A 16,328-nucleotide genomic window follows, 5' to 3' on the forward strand; every position below is an offset into this window, starting at 1 on the left:
GAAACACAGTGACCTTTGGAGCCACAACAATAGCCAGACTCGTGGCAGTTCATTGTTCCCTGCCAGAGCCCCCACTCTCGCTCCCCCCTCGTCTCACTGGAGCCCCCCCTCCCACTCCCACTCCCCCCCTCCTCTCTGCGCTCTGCTGCAGGCAGCCGGTGGTCCGGGACTGCTTTTCCCTGCAGTTGTGCCATCTGAAGGCCGGAGTTGTGCCATCTGAGGGCCAGTGGGTGACACAGGGACCTGGCTGGCAGCTGGCCCTGCTCTCCCTGAACCTTGTGCAATGCCGAGAGTGTTGCAGCACTTAATAAGGATGGTCCCTCAGCTGTCACTGCAGGCAGAGCACAGCTGGCACAGGGCAGCCCTGGGCACACTGGCCCCTTTGGCCGGGGATGTGGCACTTAGTCTGGGGACCAAAAGCAGCACCCCCACAGGCAGCACCACGGGTCTGCCTGCCCCCAGCTGTGTCTGCTCCTTCAGTCGTGCCCAGAGCCACGTCTGGAGCCAGCCCTGCATCGCAGCGCCCCTGCTCACTGCTTTGTGTGGTATCCCACAGCCCAGGGCATCCCACAGCATCCCGCAGTATCCTGTAGCCCAGGGCATTCCACAGCCTAGAGCATCCCACAGGCCACGGCATCCCACAGCATCCCACAGTGTCCGATATCCCACAGTATCCCACAGCATCTCACAGGATCACACAGCTCAGTGTATCCCACAGCTCACAGCATCCCCCATCCCAGAGCATCCCATATCCACAGCTTTCCACATCCTACAGGATCCCAGGGCTGCTCCCCCCTGTAGTCTGGGGTCTCTCCACTTGCTCCTGCAGCGCTCGGCCAGGGATTGCCGGCAGCACCACGAGCCCCATCTGTCCCTGCAGCACTTCCCTGACGTCAAGGCTCTGCCAAGTTCAAGGTCACCTTTCCCGGAGGGCTGCGGCCCCGAGGGGACATTGCCTGCCGGGCTGCTCTCGGCATCCCACACACACACTGGGCTCCCGGCCTCCGCTCCCTGATTTAGTTATCCGTGCGTGTGCCTGTTCTCTCCTGGAAGGCACGTTTGCAGAACGGGCGATTACTTACGCCCTAGTTGGGCCTGCCTGCCCGCTGCCCGCTGCCCGCTGCCTGCCCGCTGCCTGCCCACTGCCTGCTGCCTGCCCGCCCGCTGCCCTGGGATTTTGTCTCTCTCCAGGCTGCGGTGTAATAAGGGAGGTAATTAAGTGTAAAAGGCAGGAGGAGGGAGGGCTGGGAGGGGGGAGCAGCCCCGGCTCCTTTTGGAGGCAGGGGACTGCGATAATGTATGGTAATAACCGCAGCCAGCCCTGCCGAGCTGATAGCGCTGACGGCAGCGCCTGGGCCCCCCCAAACCTGCCCCCACCACTGTGGGGAGGGGGAGCAGTGCCAGAAGAAAGGCTCAGCCTTCCTCCACCGGGTTTGTGCCTTCCTGAGCAGCTGTATGGAAATAATTCCCATCGGAGGCAATTGTTTCTCTGACAAGAGGGAGGGGGCTGGGGGGGGGGGGGGGGGTAACGTGGGTGAGGGGTTTTGGGGGCTCTCAAAGGCGGGGTTTTGGGGGCTCTCAAAGGCAGGATCATCCTCTTGGGGGGCAGGGGGAGAGAGGTCAGGTCCCTACTTCAGCTCCCAGTCTACCCACAAGGGACACATCGTGCTACTGGAATGAGACAAGCTGCCCCGCCGTGCCCCCACATCTCTCACTGGTCCTCAGCTCCCCCATCCTCCACGGACCCTGGACACAGGCTGTGGGGTCAGCCAGGATCTGCCAGAGGATGCCCACTAGTGCCGGGGGGCAGAGCCTTCACTCCTGCCCTCCCTGCTGCCTCAGCTGCAGGACCCCCACCACTGCCGGCTTGGGGGGCTGCTGGCCATTAGGTATTCCAACTGCGTCCTTCCCAGAGGCGCCCGGGTCGCAGCCGGAGCCCCGAAGTGGCTCCAATCCGTGGTCTGGTGCTGCCGCCGGCGCAGAGAGCAGATGACAGACAAAGGGCCGGGGACAAAGGCCCGGCTGCCTTGTGCCCCAGGGAAGGGGCGCAGGCGCGTGCAGGGCACGGGTGCTGTCCCACCCCGGGGCTGCCGCTGTCTCGACCTCCCGTGCTTGCCATGCCCCAGTGCCCACTTGGCCCCCGCCCTGGCTGGCATGGCTAGGGCACAGTTGGGTACCAGGTGGCCCAGCCCTGGCACCGGTGCTGTGGCACCCCTGCCGTGGGCATTGTGCCCACGCTGCTCTGGTGCGGGGCTCTGCTGTGGTCCCTCCCCAGCTCTGCCCGTCTCAGGGTGCAGCAGGGCTGAGATGGGGTGCAGGGGGCACACGGCTGTGGGGAGGGAGCAGAAAGCACAGATGGGACCACAGCAGAGGGTGGCAAATATCACGCATGTCCCTCCAGTCCCACTGTGCCTCAGTTTCCCCAGCTGCTATTGGGGGCCTTGTGAATGTCCCGTGTCGCCCACCATCCCCCTCCCCACGGCCGCCTTTGTCCCCACTCCCCCCAGCTGGCTGCAAACCCCCTGTCTGGGGGCAGCTGCCACAGCACAGGGCCAGGAACACCACCGGTGCTGCCGGGTGCAGCTGGGGCTGTGCCCACCCACAGAGCCCAGGGGGGCTTTAGGGCACGATGCCAAACGGTGCCAGATCCCCCAGGGGAAGGGATAGGACATGGCCCCAGTTGAGAGGTACCCAGGTGGGGGGCACTGGCGCATGGAAGGTGCGGGAAGCAGGGAGGCAGAGAGCTGAGTAAAACACCTTCTATTGCTTTCACATGACGGGAACACCCTGTGGGACAAATCCCTGAAGATGCTGCTCCCTGGCAGAGCCCATCAGGGAGCTGGTCCCAGACCATCCTGGTCCCACTGCTGCTTCCAGGCCAGCCAGCCTCGCTGATTTTGGGAGTTCATGCTGGCAAGAGCAGCGGTCTTGGGGTGCCCACCCCACTCATTCTGGGCACTGCAGGCTGCAGTAGTCAGCAGATTTGAAAAGGCTGTAGACATTGACAAGGGGGAACATGAGCAGCGCCCCAAGGAGGGAGCCCAGCTGCTCCAGCACCCCGTACCACACCAGCGCGCTGTGGCTGCGGCTCCGCAGGATCACCCCGGCCATCGCCTTCACGTAGGAGAGCGTCCCAGTGAACAGCACCCAGGAGAGGATCTGGTGGCACAGATGAGAGAGAGGTCAGGGCTGGGGGATCTCCACTGAGGGGACAGGTGAGGTCAGGTCCAGGTGTGGTGTCAAAGACCTCCCTGAGTGAGAGGGACACCATAACTTACGATGATGGCATCGCCCCACTGGGACTGCTGGAGGAGTGGGCAGGGACTCATCACCGCGATGGCCATGTTGTAGGCACCAAAGCCTGTCCCTGCCATGGTGAGGATGCCCATCAGGGTCAGGGACCTGCAAGAGACATGCAAGTGTCACTGGAGAACACTACCTGTCCCTGGTGAACAGCACAGGCACGCAGCACATTCCGGCTCCTTGCTGTCTCCATCCTCCTTTCCTGGGGTGTCTGTGCTGCCAGGGCACGGGCACCCCACAGACCCCTCCCACCCCCAACTCTTGCAAAGTAGGGGCCATTCTTAACGGCAGAAGCCCCTGGTGTGCACCCTGCTGCAACCCCCAGGACCCTACAACCCACCTGCTGGGCAGGAGCATAGCCACGATGCAGGCGAAGGGGTTGGCCATGGAGCTGAGCGTGGCTGCCAGGTGATAGGTGGTGTGTCCATAGGGCAGGCAGGAGTAGGACTGCACAGATGGCAGGACCCCGTTCGTCAGGGCACTCACCCAGGCGATGAGGAGGTAGATGAGGGTGAGCTTGGTTAAGGAGTAGGAGAACTTCTGCGGCAGGATGTCCCCAGGTCCCTTGAGATCCTTTGAGCATGAGCAGCCTCTGCTCAGCTGCAAGTCAGGTCCCTCGTGAAGGACCTGGTCAAATGAGTTCAGCACGATGTTGCTGGAAAAGAGGTGCTGCTTAGAGAGCTCCCACACCTTGGGCTGCCGGGTGAGGAAGAAGAAGGCCAGCAAGCAGGTCAGCATCATTGCAGTCATGAGCAGGAAAAAGATGAGGGTGGAGAACTTGGGTGGGAGGTAGCGTGACTCCAGATGGAAAATGGTGCTCTCCACGGTCTCATTGCCAGTGGTGATGTTGACCTCGTAGCTGACATTGGTGCAGCTGGAGATACCAGAGCCCTGGCCCAGGGCAATGAGAGCAGGGATCAGCCCACTGAGCCCTTCGCCTATGAAGAAGGTGGATGTGTACTGGGGCTGCAGCTGCATCATGAAGGGCAGGAAGGTGACAGAGGAGGTGCAGTCCACCAGGGCCAGGAAGAAGGTAAGGACTAGGAAGGGGATGCTGTGGGACGTCCCAGAAATGAGGGACGTGTGGTTCCAGAGGAAAGCCAGGAGCAAGCAGGCCATGACACCCACGGACACAATTGCATAGATAACAGCCACCTCCTTCAGCAAGCCAGGCCGAAAGCGATTCATGAGGGTGACGAAGAGTGGTCCCACGTTGGCCATCTGGATGATGATGGTGATGTACGAGGGCAGGTACCACTGCTCTGGCAGCACCGTCACCAGCAGTGGCAACTCCACCCACAGCCCATTGATGGCCACCCAGGAGCCCATGCCAAAGGCACAGGCCAGAAGGTGGGTGAGAAGTGCCATGGCTCAGGGCTGGGTGCCTGGGCCTGGGAGTGACGCTGCTGTGCTGTGGGGAGAGACTTTGATGAGTGGTGAGGTGAGATCTGACCCTTCCAGATCCTGGCCCTGTCCTCCCATGACCACTGCCTGCATTGGTAGAACAGCTTCCCTCCTACGTTCTGTGGGGGTGTGGGGCCCACAGCCCAGCCCAGCCCCACTTTGCCCTCTGCAAGCCCTGCGGACCCCTCTGCCCCCTTCAAGTGATGACAGGGTGCCCTCCTGCCCTGGGTGTGGATCCTGATGAGCTCCACCTAGTCTCATCCCGGAGGGCTGGGGCTTGGGAGCAGCAAGTGCGGTACCCAGGAGGGCATTGAACCTGTGCCAACTCACGTTGCAGCTCGGTGCAGCCTGGAAGGGCTCGGCACAGCCGGGTGCAGGGGGAAGAGGGCTCTCACCTGGGGGCTGAGTGTCCTGGGCAGCTGCTCTGCTGGGAATGGACGCCTCGTACCTCCCACTGCATCCGCAGGGCAGGACGACGCAGCGCCCGTCTCTTCCCAGCCAGGACCCGCGCGATCCCGACACGCCCCGGTGGCCGCGGGAGACAGGCTCCAGCAGCCCATCCTGCAGCCCAGCCTCGGCTCGTACCAGTCAGCTGAGTCAGCTGGGATCCAGACACCTCCCTTGCCCACTCTCATCCCGCCCCTGGGAAGAACTCTGACGTCCCTACGTTCCGTGTCCCCGCAACCCCGCGGAGCCGTCTCCAGTCCTCTCCTGGGGCGTTGAGGCCGCCAGAGGAAACTCACGTCTCACGGGGCTGAGCCTGGCGGGCGCAACAACCCGCTGATGGTCCCGGCCCCGGCCCCGCGGGGAGGCATCGGGGCTGGAACAGGAACCAGGAAGGAAACGGGCTCCGGTCTGACCGGTCCCTCGGCAATCTCCCAAGGGGAACTCACTGCGCTTTGGGGACAGGCAGCACCACGCGGGCGGGAGCCACTCCTGGCTGCCGCAGCAGTGACGTGAGGCGGGCACGTCACCACCTCCGGATGCGTACGGGTGATAGCCTAGCCCTGCTCTGCTCCTCGTCTTTGGTCCCAGCTGGCAGAGTCCCCAGCTCAGGGGGGTTATTATTCTTGGCGGTGTCCTGGACTTTGTCCTTGTCCCCGCCTGAACTGCGTCCCACCTATCACAGACTCTTCTTGCAGGTGCAAGTGTGACCCGGTGGCGGTTCCTGTCCCCATCAAGATCTCTGCGGGGTCAATGGGTTGGCACGGGGCGCTGGGGAACCTCCGAATGTGGCAGCTGTCCCACCTTGGGACACTGCGGGGACCAAGCCGTGAGCCAGCGGATGAGCCACTTGCACCGGTCGGGAGGTGACACGGCTGAGGAGACAGACCCCAGGTCACCCCCAACAGCAACCCCCCCTCCCCCCCCCCCAATTCCAGGACCCCCGCCCCAGGATGCCTCATGGCAGCTCTTCCCCCAGCACCCACCGGGTGTCGCTGGGAGAGCGGGCTGCAGCCCTGCAAAACCTGGGGCTGGGCTGCCTTCTCCCGTCTGCTTCCCTGTCCTACCTGCCTGCAGTGCTCGTCCCTGTCCCTCGGGGGATACAGCCTGCCCCTCCACCCTGTCCTGCGCCTGTGGGAGCACCCGCGGCAGCCAGGACCGTTGGGTGCAGTGGGGACAAGAGTGTCCCTTGTCCCTGGGGCTGCAGGGACGCTGGGTGACCGTGGCGGGGGATGGTCACACTTTGAGGTACTGCTGTGATTTAACCCCAGCAGGCAGCTCAGCCCCCCGCAGCTGGTCACTCACACACACCGTGGGATGGGGGCGAAAATGGGAAAAGATAAAATGGTAAAAGGGACAAAACTGACGGATTGAGATAAAGTCAGTTTAATAGAAAAAGCAAGGAAGTCCTGCAGTCCAGGATATTGCGGGGGGAGGGGGGGGAGGGGCAGAGCTGTCCCATCCACGTCCCCTCCCAATTTCTATTCACCCCCAGCACTCTCACTCGCTGGTGGGGCAGCAGAAAAGTCCTTGGGGCTCTGTGAGCATGGCTCAGCCACGATCAAACACTCCTGGGTTAGCACTGCTTTCAGCACAACTCCAAAACAGACCCACGCTGGCTCCTATGGGCAAAATTACCTCTGCCCCAGTCAAACCAGTACAGGACCCCAGGAGACCTGGAAGGTGGGGAACAGGTCCAAGCTGCTGGGGGGAAACCAGGGGCAGGGGGCTTAGAGTGAGCCCGGGGCAGCTGAGGTCATTGTGTGTCCATGGCAATGGGGACAGGGAGGGGACGGCAACTGTCCTGTGTTTAATTTGTCGGCACAAAGAGGCAGCTCAGCCGGCAGTGAGACCCTTCCCGGGGGCGAGTGGCTATGGGGCAGAGGCAGTTTGAGGGGGTGCTGGGTGTGGGACCCCCGTGCTGCCCCTTCACGCTACTCACCCAAATCCACCCGACGCGCGCTGCCTGCCCTGCCTGTGCCTTCTCCGCCCCCTGCCTGCCCCCCAGCTGAGCTCCCGGCCCCCCGGCCCCTCGCCCCTCCGCACCCCCAGCAGATGCAAGCGCAGGCCCCGGAGGCAGATGGCAACATTTGGTAGCCGAGTGGTCCCTGCCTGCGGGACTTCGCTGGGCTGTGATGACCATCCCTCCAGGAAGCCCCATCCTCATCCAGCCAGGGCTGGGGGCCCCATCCCAACTGCAGCCAGTGCAGGCCGGGGGGTGCAGCAGGGATCCCCAGGGTGGGCACACTGCCCATGCTGTAGAGGTGACAGGGTGGCAGGAAGGCATGGAAGGAGTGGCAGCTCAGAAGAGCAGGGGTCTGTCCTTGAACTCAGCCCTGGCGAGACCCATCCCCTCATATCTTCTTCTATGTGTGAGCAGTGAGGATGGTCTGCCTGGGCAGAGGGTGGCTGCTGCTCCATTGCTGGGGGACAAAGCGACCCCCTCACTCCAGGGACTACTGGCCACCTTATTTGAGAGGCTATGACCCCCAGACTTGGGGACCGGCTGGCGGGTCTCAGCCTGGACCCTGGCAGCCCCAGCCCCATTTGCATTCCATTTCCATGTGAAAGGAGCAGGTCAAGTTGAAAGTTGAAAGGCTGGTGGGGGGCAGTCGGGAAGGGGCCGCTGCCGGAGGTGAGACCCCAACAAAAGGGCTGGATCCCCAGGGCCCAGTGTTCGCCTGGCCATGGGCTGCGGCCACGGCCCCACGGCAGCCGCCATCTGTGGGTCTGTGCTGCCGCCACCACCGGCCAGACAAAGGCCTCGTGCCCGGCCTGTCCCCATCTGTCACCTCCCTGGCTCCTGGATCCCTGAGCAGAGACCGAGTGTGAAGATCCGAGTGCAGGCAGCTTCATTCCCTCTGCCCACAGGGAGTGGGGTGATGCTGGGTGCAGCAGGTGCCTCCCCGTTCCGTCCCCATGTTCCTTCTAGAGCGGCTCTGTAGAGCTCTCGCTGGGGAAACTGAGGCAGGAGGAGGTGGTGGCTTGTCCTGGGTCAGGGCACGGCAACGAGCTGGAATAAAACACCAGGAATTAACACCCAACATGAAAGGGCTGGGGACTTCTCTGCGTGGGGGTGCCCACACTGCTGAGTCCCGGTCCCGCGGCTTGGCAGGTGTTGCCAGGCACACGTAGCTGCCTGCACCCAGCACTTCCAGGAGGGGAATTTGCCTCTCAGTGTGTTTTTTTCTCGTTGGCACCTTCATTTAGCATTGATGCCGAGGCAACAAGATAATGCTTGAGCTATGCAAAAACCTGTAGCTATGCAGAAAGAAGGAGTTACTTTGTAACAGGGTATTTAAATGAAGCGCTTTTTAGTAGTCAGCAAATTAGCAGAACAAGCTGACTGCAAAAAGCTAACCACTGGCTATTTGAGCAGACAATGTTATAGAGCATGCGCAGGGAAGAGGGGTGAAAACTTCAAGCCCGAGGAAGACTTATGAGCCTTCATCAAAAACGACCACCAGGAGGCTGACGGCCACCTCGTTCAGGAACCGCGCGTGTGCTACAAGGGCTGACATAATCCTGTGATTAGAAAATATGTTGCAATATGAAGGTTAAGAAAGTATAATGTGCACATTAAGTAAAAAAAAGTATAAAAGCTGGTACTGTGCGAAGAATGGACGAGTGAGTTTGTGGTGGAGTTGTCCCCCTCACTCCCAGCCTCGAATAAACAAATACCTGCTCTGTGGGCCTCATACTATGTTATCTTGCCTAGTTTTCATGCATCAGCAACCAGGAGGTCCCTGGCACGAGGGAGTGTCTGGAGGAGGTGAGAGCAAAGGCACTGCCAGTGCCCGATTGTCCCTCTGTTCACAAACACCGTCCACGTGTCCCTGGAGCAGCGGTGGAGATGATGCACCGGGTGCTGGGGGAGCATTCCTGCAGAAGGCGCCGTCCCAGAGCATGTCCTGGGATGCTCCCGGGGAGGGCGAGGCTTGGGGCGCTGCCTGGATCCAACGCCCTGCTCCAACGGGCCAGACGTGCCCGAGCAGCTCCTGCAGCCTCCTGCCTGCACCCGCACGGCCTCGGCACCTGTGGGGGGACGCAGCCCTCGCCTACCAACTGGGATTTTCCAGCTCAGCCCATTGTGTGAATCTGGGCTTAGGGCAGCCCTCTGGCTCCCAGACTGTGTGCTTCTCTTGGCCCTTCTCCCTCCACCAGCTCCTTGTCTTTCTTGCTCCAGGAGCCGTTTGAAAAATGCAGGACTGTAACTGAGCGCCATGGATGTCTCGGTTTTGAAAGACAGGTGTCTGCTAAGGAAGGCAGAGGCCCCCCTTGAAGTGGCAGATATAACCCCTTTTCCCTCCAAGTTATTATATTTTGAAATCAAGAGCCTTTAGGCGAAGATGTGGGAAATAGGAATAACAGTTCTTTACTATATATATATATGTATATAACCAGTCAAACAAAACAACAACAACTCTGGCAGTAACAGCAATCACAAACCCAGTCCCAGCCTTCTCGGCTGTCAGGCCCTTTCCCCTCGGGTGCAGTTCCGCTCGCAGCCGGCAGGGGCGCTGGCGGCTCCCGGTGAGCAGGGCAGGTGCGATGGTTCCCCCGCGGCTGCAGGGGGCGCTCCGGGGCGAGCTCGGGAAACCCGCGGCTCTGGTGCCCTGGGATCCCGGGAAGGGATGGAACAAAGGCTTCACAAACCGCTGGGCAGCCGATCCCGGGCTCTCAGGAACAGCAGGCTGAAACGGCAGGCTGGAACGGCAGGGACGGACGCAAATCCCGGGTGGCAGGCGAGATGTATCCAGATGGGAGAACCCCACGGAGGCCCAGGCAGGCAGGGCGAGCAGGGCTACAGCGTAGCGAAAGCTCGAAGCAGCAGCGGGGCAGGACAGCCACAGCCCGGTCTCCAGCAGGGCAGGGAAAGCGGCTTTTGGGGTCCCGGCGTTGTTTCCAGCAGGAAGAAAGAACGGCCAAAAAGAAAGAAGCAGCAGCTCCTTTCTCTGCAGCTTCTCTCTCCGGACGCTCAGAGCGAACTGACCCCACACCCAGGTGTAGACAAAGGAGTAGCCAGGCCCGCCCCACTCCCCTTTTTGTCTTTCTTAAGTACAGCTATTTGTCCCCTAGCAACATGCATATGGGAGAAAATTCCTTTAACAGGAAAAAAACTAAGACTAAACTAAAACCCCAACAATGGAACAAGCCAAACACTCATTCCTTCCGTGCAGAGCCGAACGAAGATGCCTTTAGCGTGGAGCAGGAGCCACCCTGGAGCTGGGTTCAGGCCAGCAGGTTCAGGTGGCTGCAGGCTTGGTGACCCTGTTCCAGTCTGTCACCTCCCTTCCTACTATCCCATTTATTTCCCTACATTTTGGAGTTTGTTGCTGCCGGGTGCATGAGGAAACAAGGTGAGATTTCCAAATCAGAGCAGGCCCTGCCGACTGGCCACACCAGTGATATAAGGGAATCTAGGTGCCCACAGGAATGCTGGGAATTTCCCCTGCATCCCTGAAGCCCTAACCCAGCACCAGGACCATCTGCCCACAGCGAGCAGTGACATCCAGAAGCGTTTTGGCTTTGTCCGTGCGAGCACCTCGGGCCGTGTACGCATCCAGGTTGCTCAGCCGGCACCGCGGGCTGAACCGGCACCTGGGACGTCACCGGGCACCGTCACGCTGTGTGACGCAGCCTGGCATGGAGGAATGCCCCGTGGTTTCGATCCCATGTGAGCGCTGAGTTGCCTCGGAGGGCGTCCTCGCCCGGCGCTGACTCAGCGGCAGCCGCCGCATGCAGAACCGCTCCAGCACCCTCCAGCCGCCGGCACGGGGGGAGACGGGGAGGACGTGGCTGGGGAGCAGGAGGCGTGGGGACATCAGGACACCATCGGGACACCCTCGGAAAGAGAGCAGGGAGAAGAAGCGTGGCAGCTGATCCGTGTCGAGGAGGCTCCCACGCCGCAGGGCTGATCCAGGTGGGTGGCAGAGGTGGTGCTGGTCCCCTGCTGGTCCAGTGCCAGCAGAATGGGGCTGGGTGAGCCGGTGAAGGGGTCATAACCGTGTACCTCTGGAGCAACTTCTCCAGGGAGGAGGTGACCTGGTGTGCCATGTGAACGTGGCTGGACTGCCCACTCCAGGAGGGAGAGCAGCTGGGGCCACACTGGGCAATGCCCAGAGCTCAGATCCCCGCGCTCCGACTGGGTTTGGGGCATGGGATTATGTTGCCGTGTTTCTGGAGCTGTTCGGAGGGCGGCTCCGCTCGGCTCGGCTTGGCTCGATGCAGCCAAGCTCGGTGTGGCCGTGCCAGGGCAGCGGCTCAGCACCGCAGGAATGTGGAGCAGCAGGTTGTAACCGGCCGGGCTGTCCATGCTGGGGAGGGGACCCCAAGCTGGCCACAGGCGACTGTTCCAGGGGTCCCGTGTCCTTGTCCCTGCACTTCGACAGCCGTGGCTTGGCTGAGCATCTGGTACAAGGCTGAGCTCCAGTGCCTGACATGGGGACATTTTCCCGCTTTGCCTTGCCTGGGGGGCACTTTTGCACCCCTGTGCTGAGTCGGGGAGCCCTCCCTGTGCTGGGCACAGGTACAAGGACAGTGAAGCTGGCCATTGGCGCAGGGGCTGGGCAGCACTGGACCCGAGGGGTCGGGCAAAGGGGTGCAAAGAGCTGCCCGGGGAGGAGGCAGGAGGATTTGTGCCGGTCCTGGGACCATTCTCAGCTGTCGCCACGCCTGGCCGCCCCCCTGCAGACATTTTCCAGGTCAGGAGGCAGCATGTCGCCCCAGGCAGGGGACGAGGACGGGGACAGGGACAGCCAGCCTCCCCCGGGCCACTCGTCTGTCACAGCGTGTCAGGGGGATGCACCGTGTGCTGTGCAGGGACCCTGCTGGGGTCCGGATTCTGGGGGTGCTGGGGCTGACACGTTGGCACCCGTGGGCTGGCAGGGGGTGCAGACATGGTTCAGCTGTGGCTCAGCCATGGCTCGGCGGGGCTGTGGGTGCCAGGGCTGGCTCCTGCCGCCGGCGGTCAGTGCTGGGACAGGCGCTGGGCTGCTCCCAGGAAGTTTGTGCAGGCAGGTGAGCGGGTGACGGTGGCAGCCGCCTGCTCGGGGCTGCCATGGAAGCGAGTGAGGCCACAGCACACCGGCCCCCGTCCTGCCCACCACTGCACCGGGTGAGTGCTGGGGCTTGCTGTCACATCCTCAGGGCTCATCAGTGCCCCAAATCGGGACCCTCAGGGGGAATCTCAGAGCAGCTTGGGAAAGGGGTGGGGAAAAGGGTCTGACCCACATATTCCTCTGTGTGCCCTGCCATTGCCGAGCCCCTCTGGATATTGGGGCCACTCTGGGTGTGCCCACCCCTGGTCAGGGGACTGCAGAAGGGTGCAGGGCTGCTTTGGGTGCCCTCCCCGCCCTTTTCGCTGTGGGCGGGCTGATGTCTCTGCGTGGCCGTTGTGGCGGCTGCGCTTGTTGGGGTTGGCAGGGACCCAAGGACACGGGGTGCACAGGGCCCCACGCTGCTCCGAGCACACCGCGGCTGGGGAATCACGAGTGGAAACAAACCCCCGTGAACTTCACGTACTTTCCAAGGAGCTCCAGGATGGGAACAGGGAGCCTGGGTGCAGCCCCGGAGCTTGCGAGAGGGCTGAGAACTGAGGGAACAGCAGAGGGAGTGGAGCACCGAATCCACCAGCCCGGCAGGGTGGTGGGTGATGGAACCCTGGGCATGGGGAATGCACCCCTGGGAGCAGGCAATGCACCCCTGGGCACGGGTGATGCAAGGATGTAGATGAGACACCCCTGGGAGAAATCAGTGCTTCCCTGGGAGTGGGTGATGCACGCCTGAGTGAAGGAAATGCACCCCCGGATGTGGGCAGTGCACTCCTGAGCACGGACGATGGGCACATGCAATGTACCCCTTGATGCGGGCGATGCTCCTCCGGCACCTGCGACCTGTGCAGAGCATCAGTGAGGGGTGCTTGGCTCTCTCCGCCCCCCTCGCTCCCCAGGGTGCCCCTCGCCCGCGACCGGGGCGCCCTCCCCGCCGGCGCCATTGGCCCCGGTGCGGTTTGAAGCAGGCGTGCGGCGCGGATTGGCCGGAGGAGTGTCGGGGAGGCTCGGCGGTGGCGGCGGAGGCGTGGTGACCGCCTTCAAATAGGCAGCCCGGAGCCGGCGGCGCAGCCAGTGCACAGCCCGGGTTGTCTTTGTCTGCCGTGGGGCCGGGGCGCGGGCAAGGGCAGCATCGCCGCCGCTCTCACTCCGGCCCCGCTCTCACTCCGGCCCCTCTTCGCAGCCGGCGGCACCTGAGCCCCTCGCTGCCCGTGGCGGCCGCCCACCCCGTGTCCCTGTGCCGGCACAGAGGATGCCCGTCGAGGCGCTGCAAGCCGGTGACACCATGAAGGGGGTGACGGTGACGGCGCCTTTCACCTCGGCCATGCCCGTCCGCATCCTCCGCAAAGGGCCCGCGTATTTCCGTCGGCACGCCGAGCCGGGGGCCGGGAAGCCCAGCGCAGTGGAGAGGCTGGAGGCCGACAAGGCCAAGTACGTGAAGAGCCAGAGGGTCGCCAGCACCAAGCAGGAGCCGGTGAAGCCACTGCTGCTCAAGCAGCCCCTCTTCACCCCCGGGGTGCGCCGGGCTGTTCTCACCCCCAGCCGCAGGGCACCCCCGGGGCCGCGTCGCGCCGATGCTGCCAGCCCGAAGACCTCCCTTGACCTGGAGATCCTCAACAACCTCATCAACCTCTGTGACAGCCCCTTCCCTAAGGCGGAGAGCCCGCTGGGCAGGGAGTGCAGGTGGCGGGCGGAAGCGCCGGCGGTGGAGGGGGCTGTCAAGCTACCGGAGAGCCCGGCCACCACCAAGCCCCCCGGCAGTGTGGCCGTGCGGAGAGTGGACGTCCGTCCCTGTGGAGCTCCGCGGAGCCCAGTGACACCGGTGCCTGCATCCCCCATCCCAGGTGGGCTGCCTGTGACCCCGTCCCGGAGCTCACCCGCCCGACCCGAGAGCGCCCGCCGGCAGCCGCTGCTGCACCGCTCCAAGTCGGACCTGAGCGACCGGCTCTCGCGGGCCACCGCCGACCTGGAGCGCTTCTTCAACTACTGTGGCCTTGACCCCGAGGAGATGCAGGACATGGGGGCTGAGCGCTTCGCCCGCGCCAGCTCCGACATCGTGTCCCTCAAGTTCCACAGCGTGAGCACGGCCAGCTCGGAGGGTGGCCACTCGCCACCCAGCGCTGCCACGCCGGAGGGGCGGCCGGCCGAGCGCGTGCCCTACGGCATCTCCATCATCGAGCGCAACGCCCGTGTCATCAAGTGGCTCTACGGGCTACGCCAGGCCAGGGAGCCCCAGCAGGTCTCTGATGTGTAGCAGTGCCACGGTGGGCACCGGGGATGGGTTGCTCATAAGTGGGCAATGCTGGATGGGGACAGAGCACAGGCTGTGCCCTGGGAGGAGCAGGGACCTCTTGGGGGTGACAGGACCCTTGAACTCAGCCCTGCTGTGCTGCAGCATCACCGGCCCGATGTGGTCACCAGGGATCCATTGTCAGAGCCCTGTGCCAGCACTGGAGAGCCAGGTCCCTGCAAGCCCGTGGGAAGGCAGAGGACACGTGTCCCTGGGTGTGTGGCTGGTCCCCAACACCCACGGGGCCTCATGTGTGGCTGCCCTGCCTGCACTGCTGGCAGCTCCTGCCTGTCCTGCTCCTCACCAGCACCCATGGGTGGGGTGCAAGGGGCTGGTTCCCCCTGCATGGAACAGGGACACTGCACCGAGGAAGGAGCTGCCCCCTTGCAGTCTCCACTGAGAGGGTCCCACTGCCTGGGGTGGTGGTCACATCCTGGTGGTCCCAGCTCATTGCTGAAGAAAAGCCTGGTGCTTTGAGGGGTGAGGGGGAAACCTGACCCCCTACTTCAAGCTGCCCAGGGCTGTGTGAGTGTCTGCGGGTGCCTGCGTTCCTCCCCCCCAGCTGCCAGTGGGCACAAAGCTCCCACCATGCTGGGCCCGGTATTTATGAAGACAACAGTTCCTGTTTTCTACTCTTTTTTCTAATGTCTGATCTGTAAATAATAATAATGATAATGCAACTGGTTTTATTAAACACCTGTGTTTTGGAGGCTATGTGTTGTCTCTTGAGGCGGTGGAGGTCGGGATGGGACAGGGACCCTTGGGGTGCCATAGCTCTGCAGGGCTGTGGGTGCTGAGCCGATGGGTGCTGGAAGGGAATCATGGGTTCCGTGCTGCCGTGTGCCAGCGCGGGGCCCAGCGGGCACGGCAGGGCGGCGGTTGGGTCTGGCAGGTCCCGGCAGAGCCCCAGCTGTTGGGATTTCCCTCTGTGCCATGCACCCTCCCCTGCCTCCTTCCCTCACTCTGGCAAAGCTTGGCCAGGTCCCAGCCCTTCAAGAACTGGGAGATGGGAGCAGCAATAGCAGAGACCTCCCAGGTGGGCTGGGATCAAAGTCGGCGCAGGGAGCGCTTTGAAGATGAAAAGCCCCGTGTGTTCTCCCAGGGCAGCCTCGCATGGCACCGCAGCCCTCCTGGCACCTCAGGTGCCACCTGTGCCCTGTGGTCCCCGTGCTCCGGATGCGTCCCATGCAGGCACGTGTCTGCGGGGGAAGGTGACATCAAAGCCACCAGCAAGCGGATGCACATAGGGGACCCTACCTGGACCCTGGGCTTGCTGCTGCCTCCCTTCAGTGCCAGCCCCCTTAGGCAGCTGCTGGCCAAGGCAGCACCAGGGGCCCCTTGACCAGGGCTTCCATCCAGCACTTGGGGTCCCCAGAAAAGCTCTCATAAAGAAGAATTTACCACTCCAGCTTGATTCCTGAGCTGTTGTGTGTCCACCCAGATCCCCTGCCTGGGGTGCAGGATCCGACTCCTGCTGGGGTATTGTTAGGTCCAGCTGCTGGGAATGTGGAGGGCAGGATGTGGTGTCAGGACGTGGTGACAGGACATGGTCACAGGACATGGGGATGGTATCTGGCTGTGACTCAGGCTGAGGAAGTGCTCTGGGGAGGACACACACACCCAGGGGATCCTTAATGATGGCACATGGGGCACTGGGTGCCCTCCCAAGGAAAATACCCCGGAAACCAGAGGGTGACAGGGACCCGAGGCACTCGTTTGGGAACAGGCTTTGCCCTTGGGGAAATCTCTGAGGGAACCAGATCCTTGCTCGTGGCTGGGACCGGCTGTGCTGCCGGATTCCTCAGCATGGTGTGTCCCAGGACTTGGTCTAAATT

At 62.7% G+C, this 16,328-nt stretch overlaps 2 protein-coding genes across 6 annotated transcripts; one reads left to right on the plus strand and one right to left on the minus strand.

The window, feature by feature from the left end:
* Nucleotides 1-2,745: 2,745 nt before the first annotated feature.
* Nucleotides 2,746-5,689, minus strand: SLC52A3 (solute carrier family 52 member 3). Of its 5 annotated transcripts, none has more exons than XM_048322278.1 (4): nucleotides 5,601-5,689; nucleotides 3,644-4,714; nucleotides 3,279-3,402; nucleotides 2,746-3,159 (listed from the first exon to the last, which is right to left on the minus strand). In XM_048322278.1, exons 2-4 carry the CDS (start codon nucleotides 4,669-4,671, stop codon nucleotides 2,947-2,949), a joined length of 1,365 nt encoding a protein of 454 aa, XP_048178235.1. In that variant the 5' UTR covers nucleotides 4,672-4,714; nucleotides 5,601-5,689; the 3' UTR covers nucleotides 2,746-2,946. The 5 variants fall into 5 exon arrangements, with proteins under 5 accessions (XP_048178235.1, XP_048178232.1, XP_048178234.1 ...); XM_048322275.1 differs by lacking the exon at nucleotides 5,601-5,689 and adding an exon at nucleotides 5,451-5,594; XM_048322277.1 differs by lacking the exon at nucleotides 5,601-5,689 and adding an exon at nucleotides 5,293-5,594.
* A 4,620-nt stretch (nucleotides 5,690-10,309) lies between these two features.
* FAM110A (family with sequence similarity 110 member A) lies at nucleotides 10,310-15,202 on the plus strand. Its single transcript, XM_048322063.1, has 2 exons — nucleotides 10,310-11,074; nucleotides 13,387-15,202. Exon 2 carries the CDS (start codon nucleotides 13,456-13,458, stop codon nucleotides 14,455-14,457), a length of 1,002 nt encoding a protein of 333 aa, XP_048178020.1. The 5' UTR covers nucleotides 10,310-11,074; nucleotides 13,387-13,455; the 3' UTR covers nucleotides 14,458-15,202.
* Nucleotides 15,203-16,328: the final 1,126 nt, after the last annotated feature.

The sequence above is a fragment of the Corvus hawaiiensis genome, chromosome 17, assembly GCF_020740725.1.
Source record: "Corvus hawaiiensis isolate bCorHaw1 chromosome 17, bCorHaw1.pri.cur, whole genome shotgun sequence".
Lineage (NCBI taxonomy): Eukaryota > Metazoa > Chordata > Aves > Passeriformes > Corvidae > Corvus > Corvus hawaiiensis.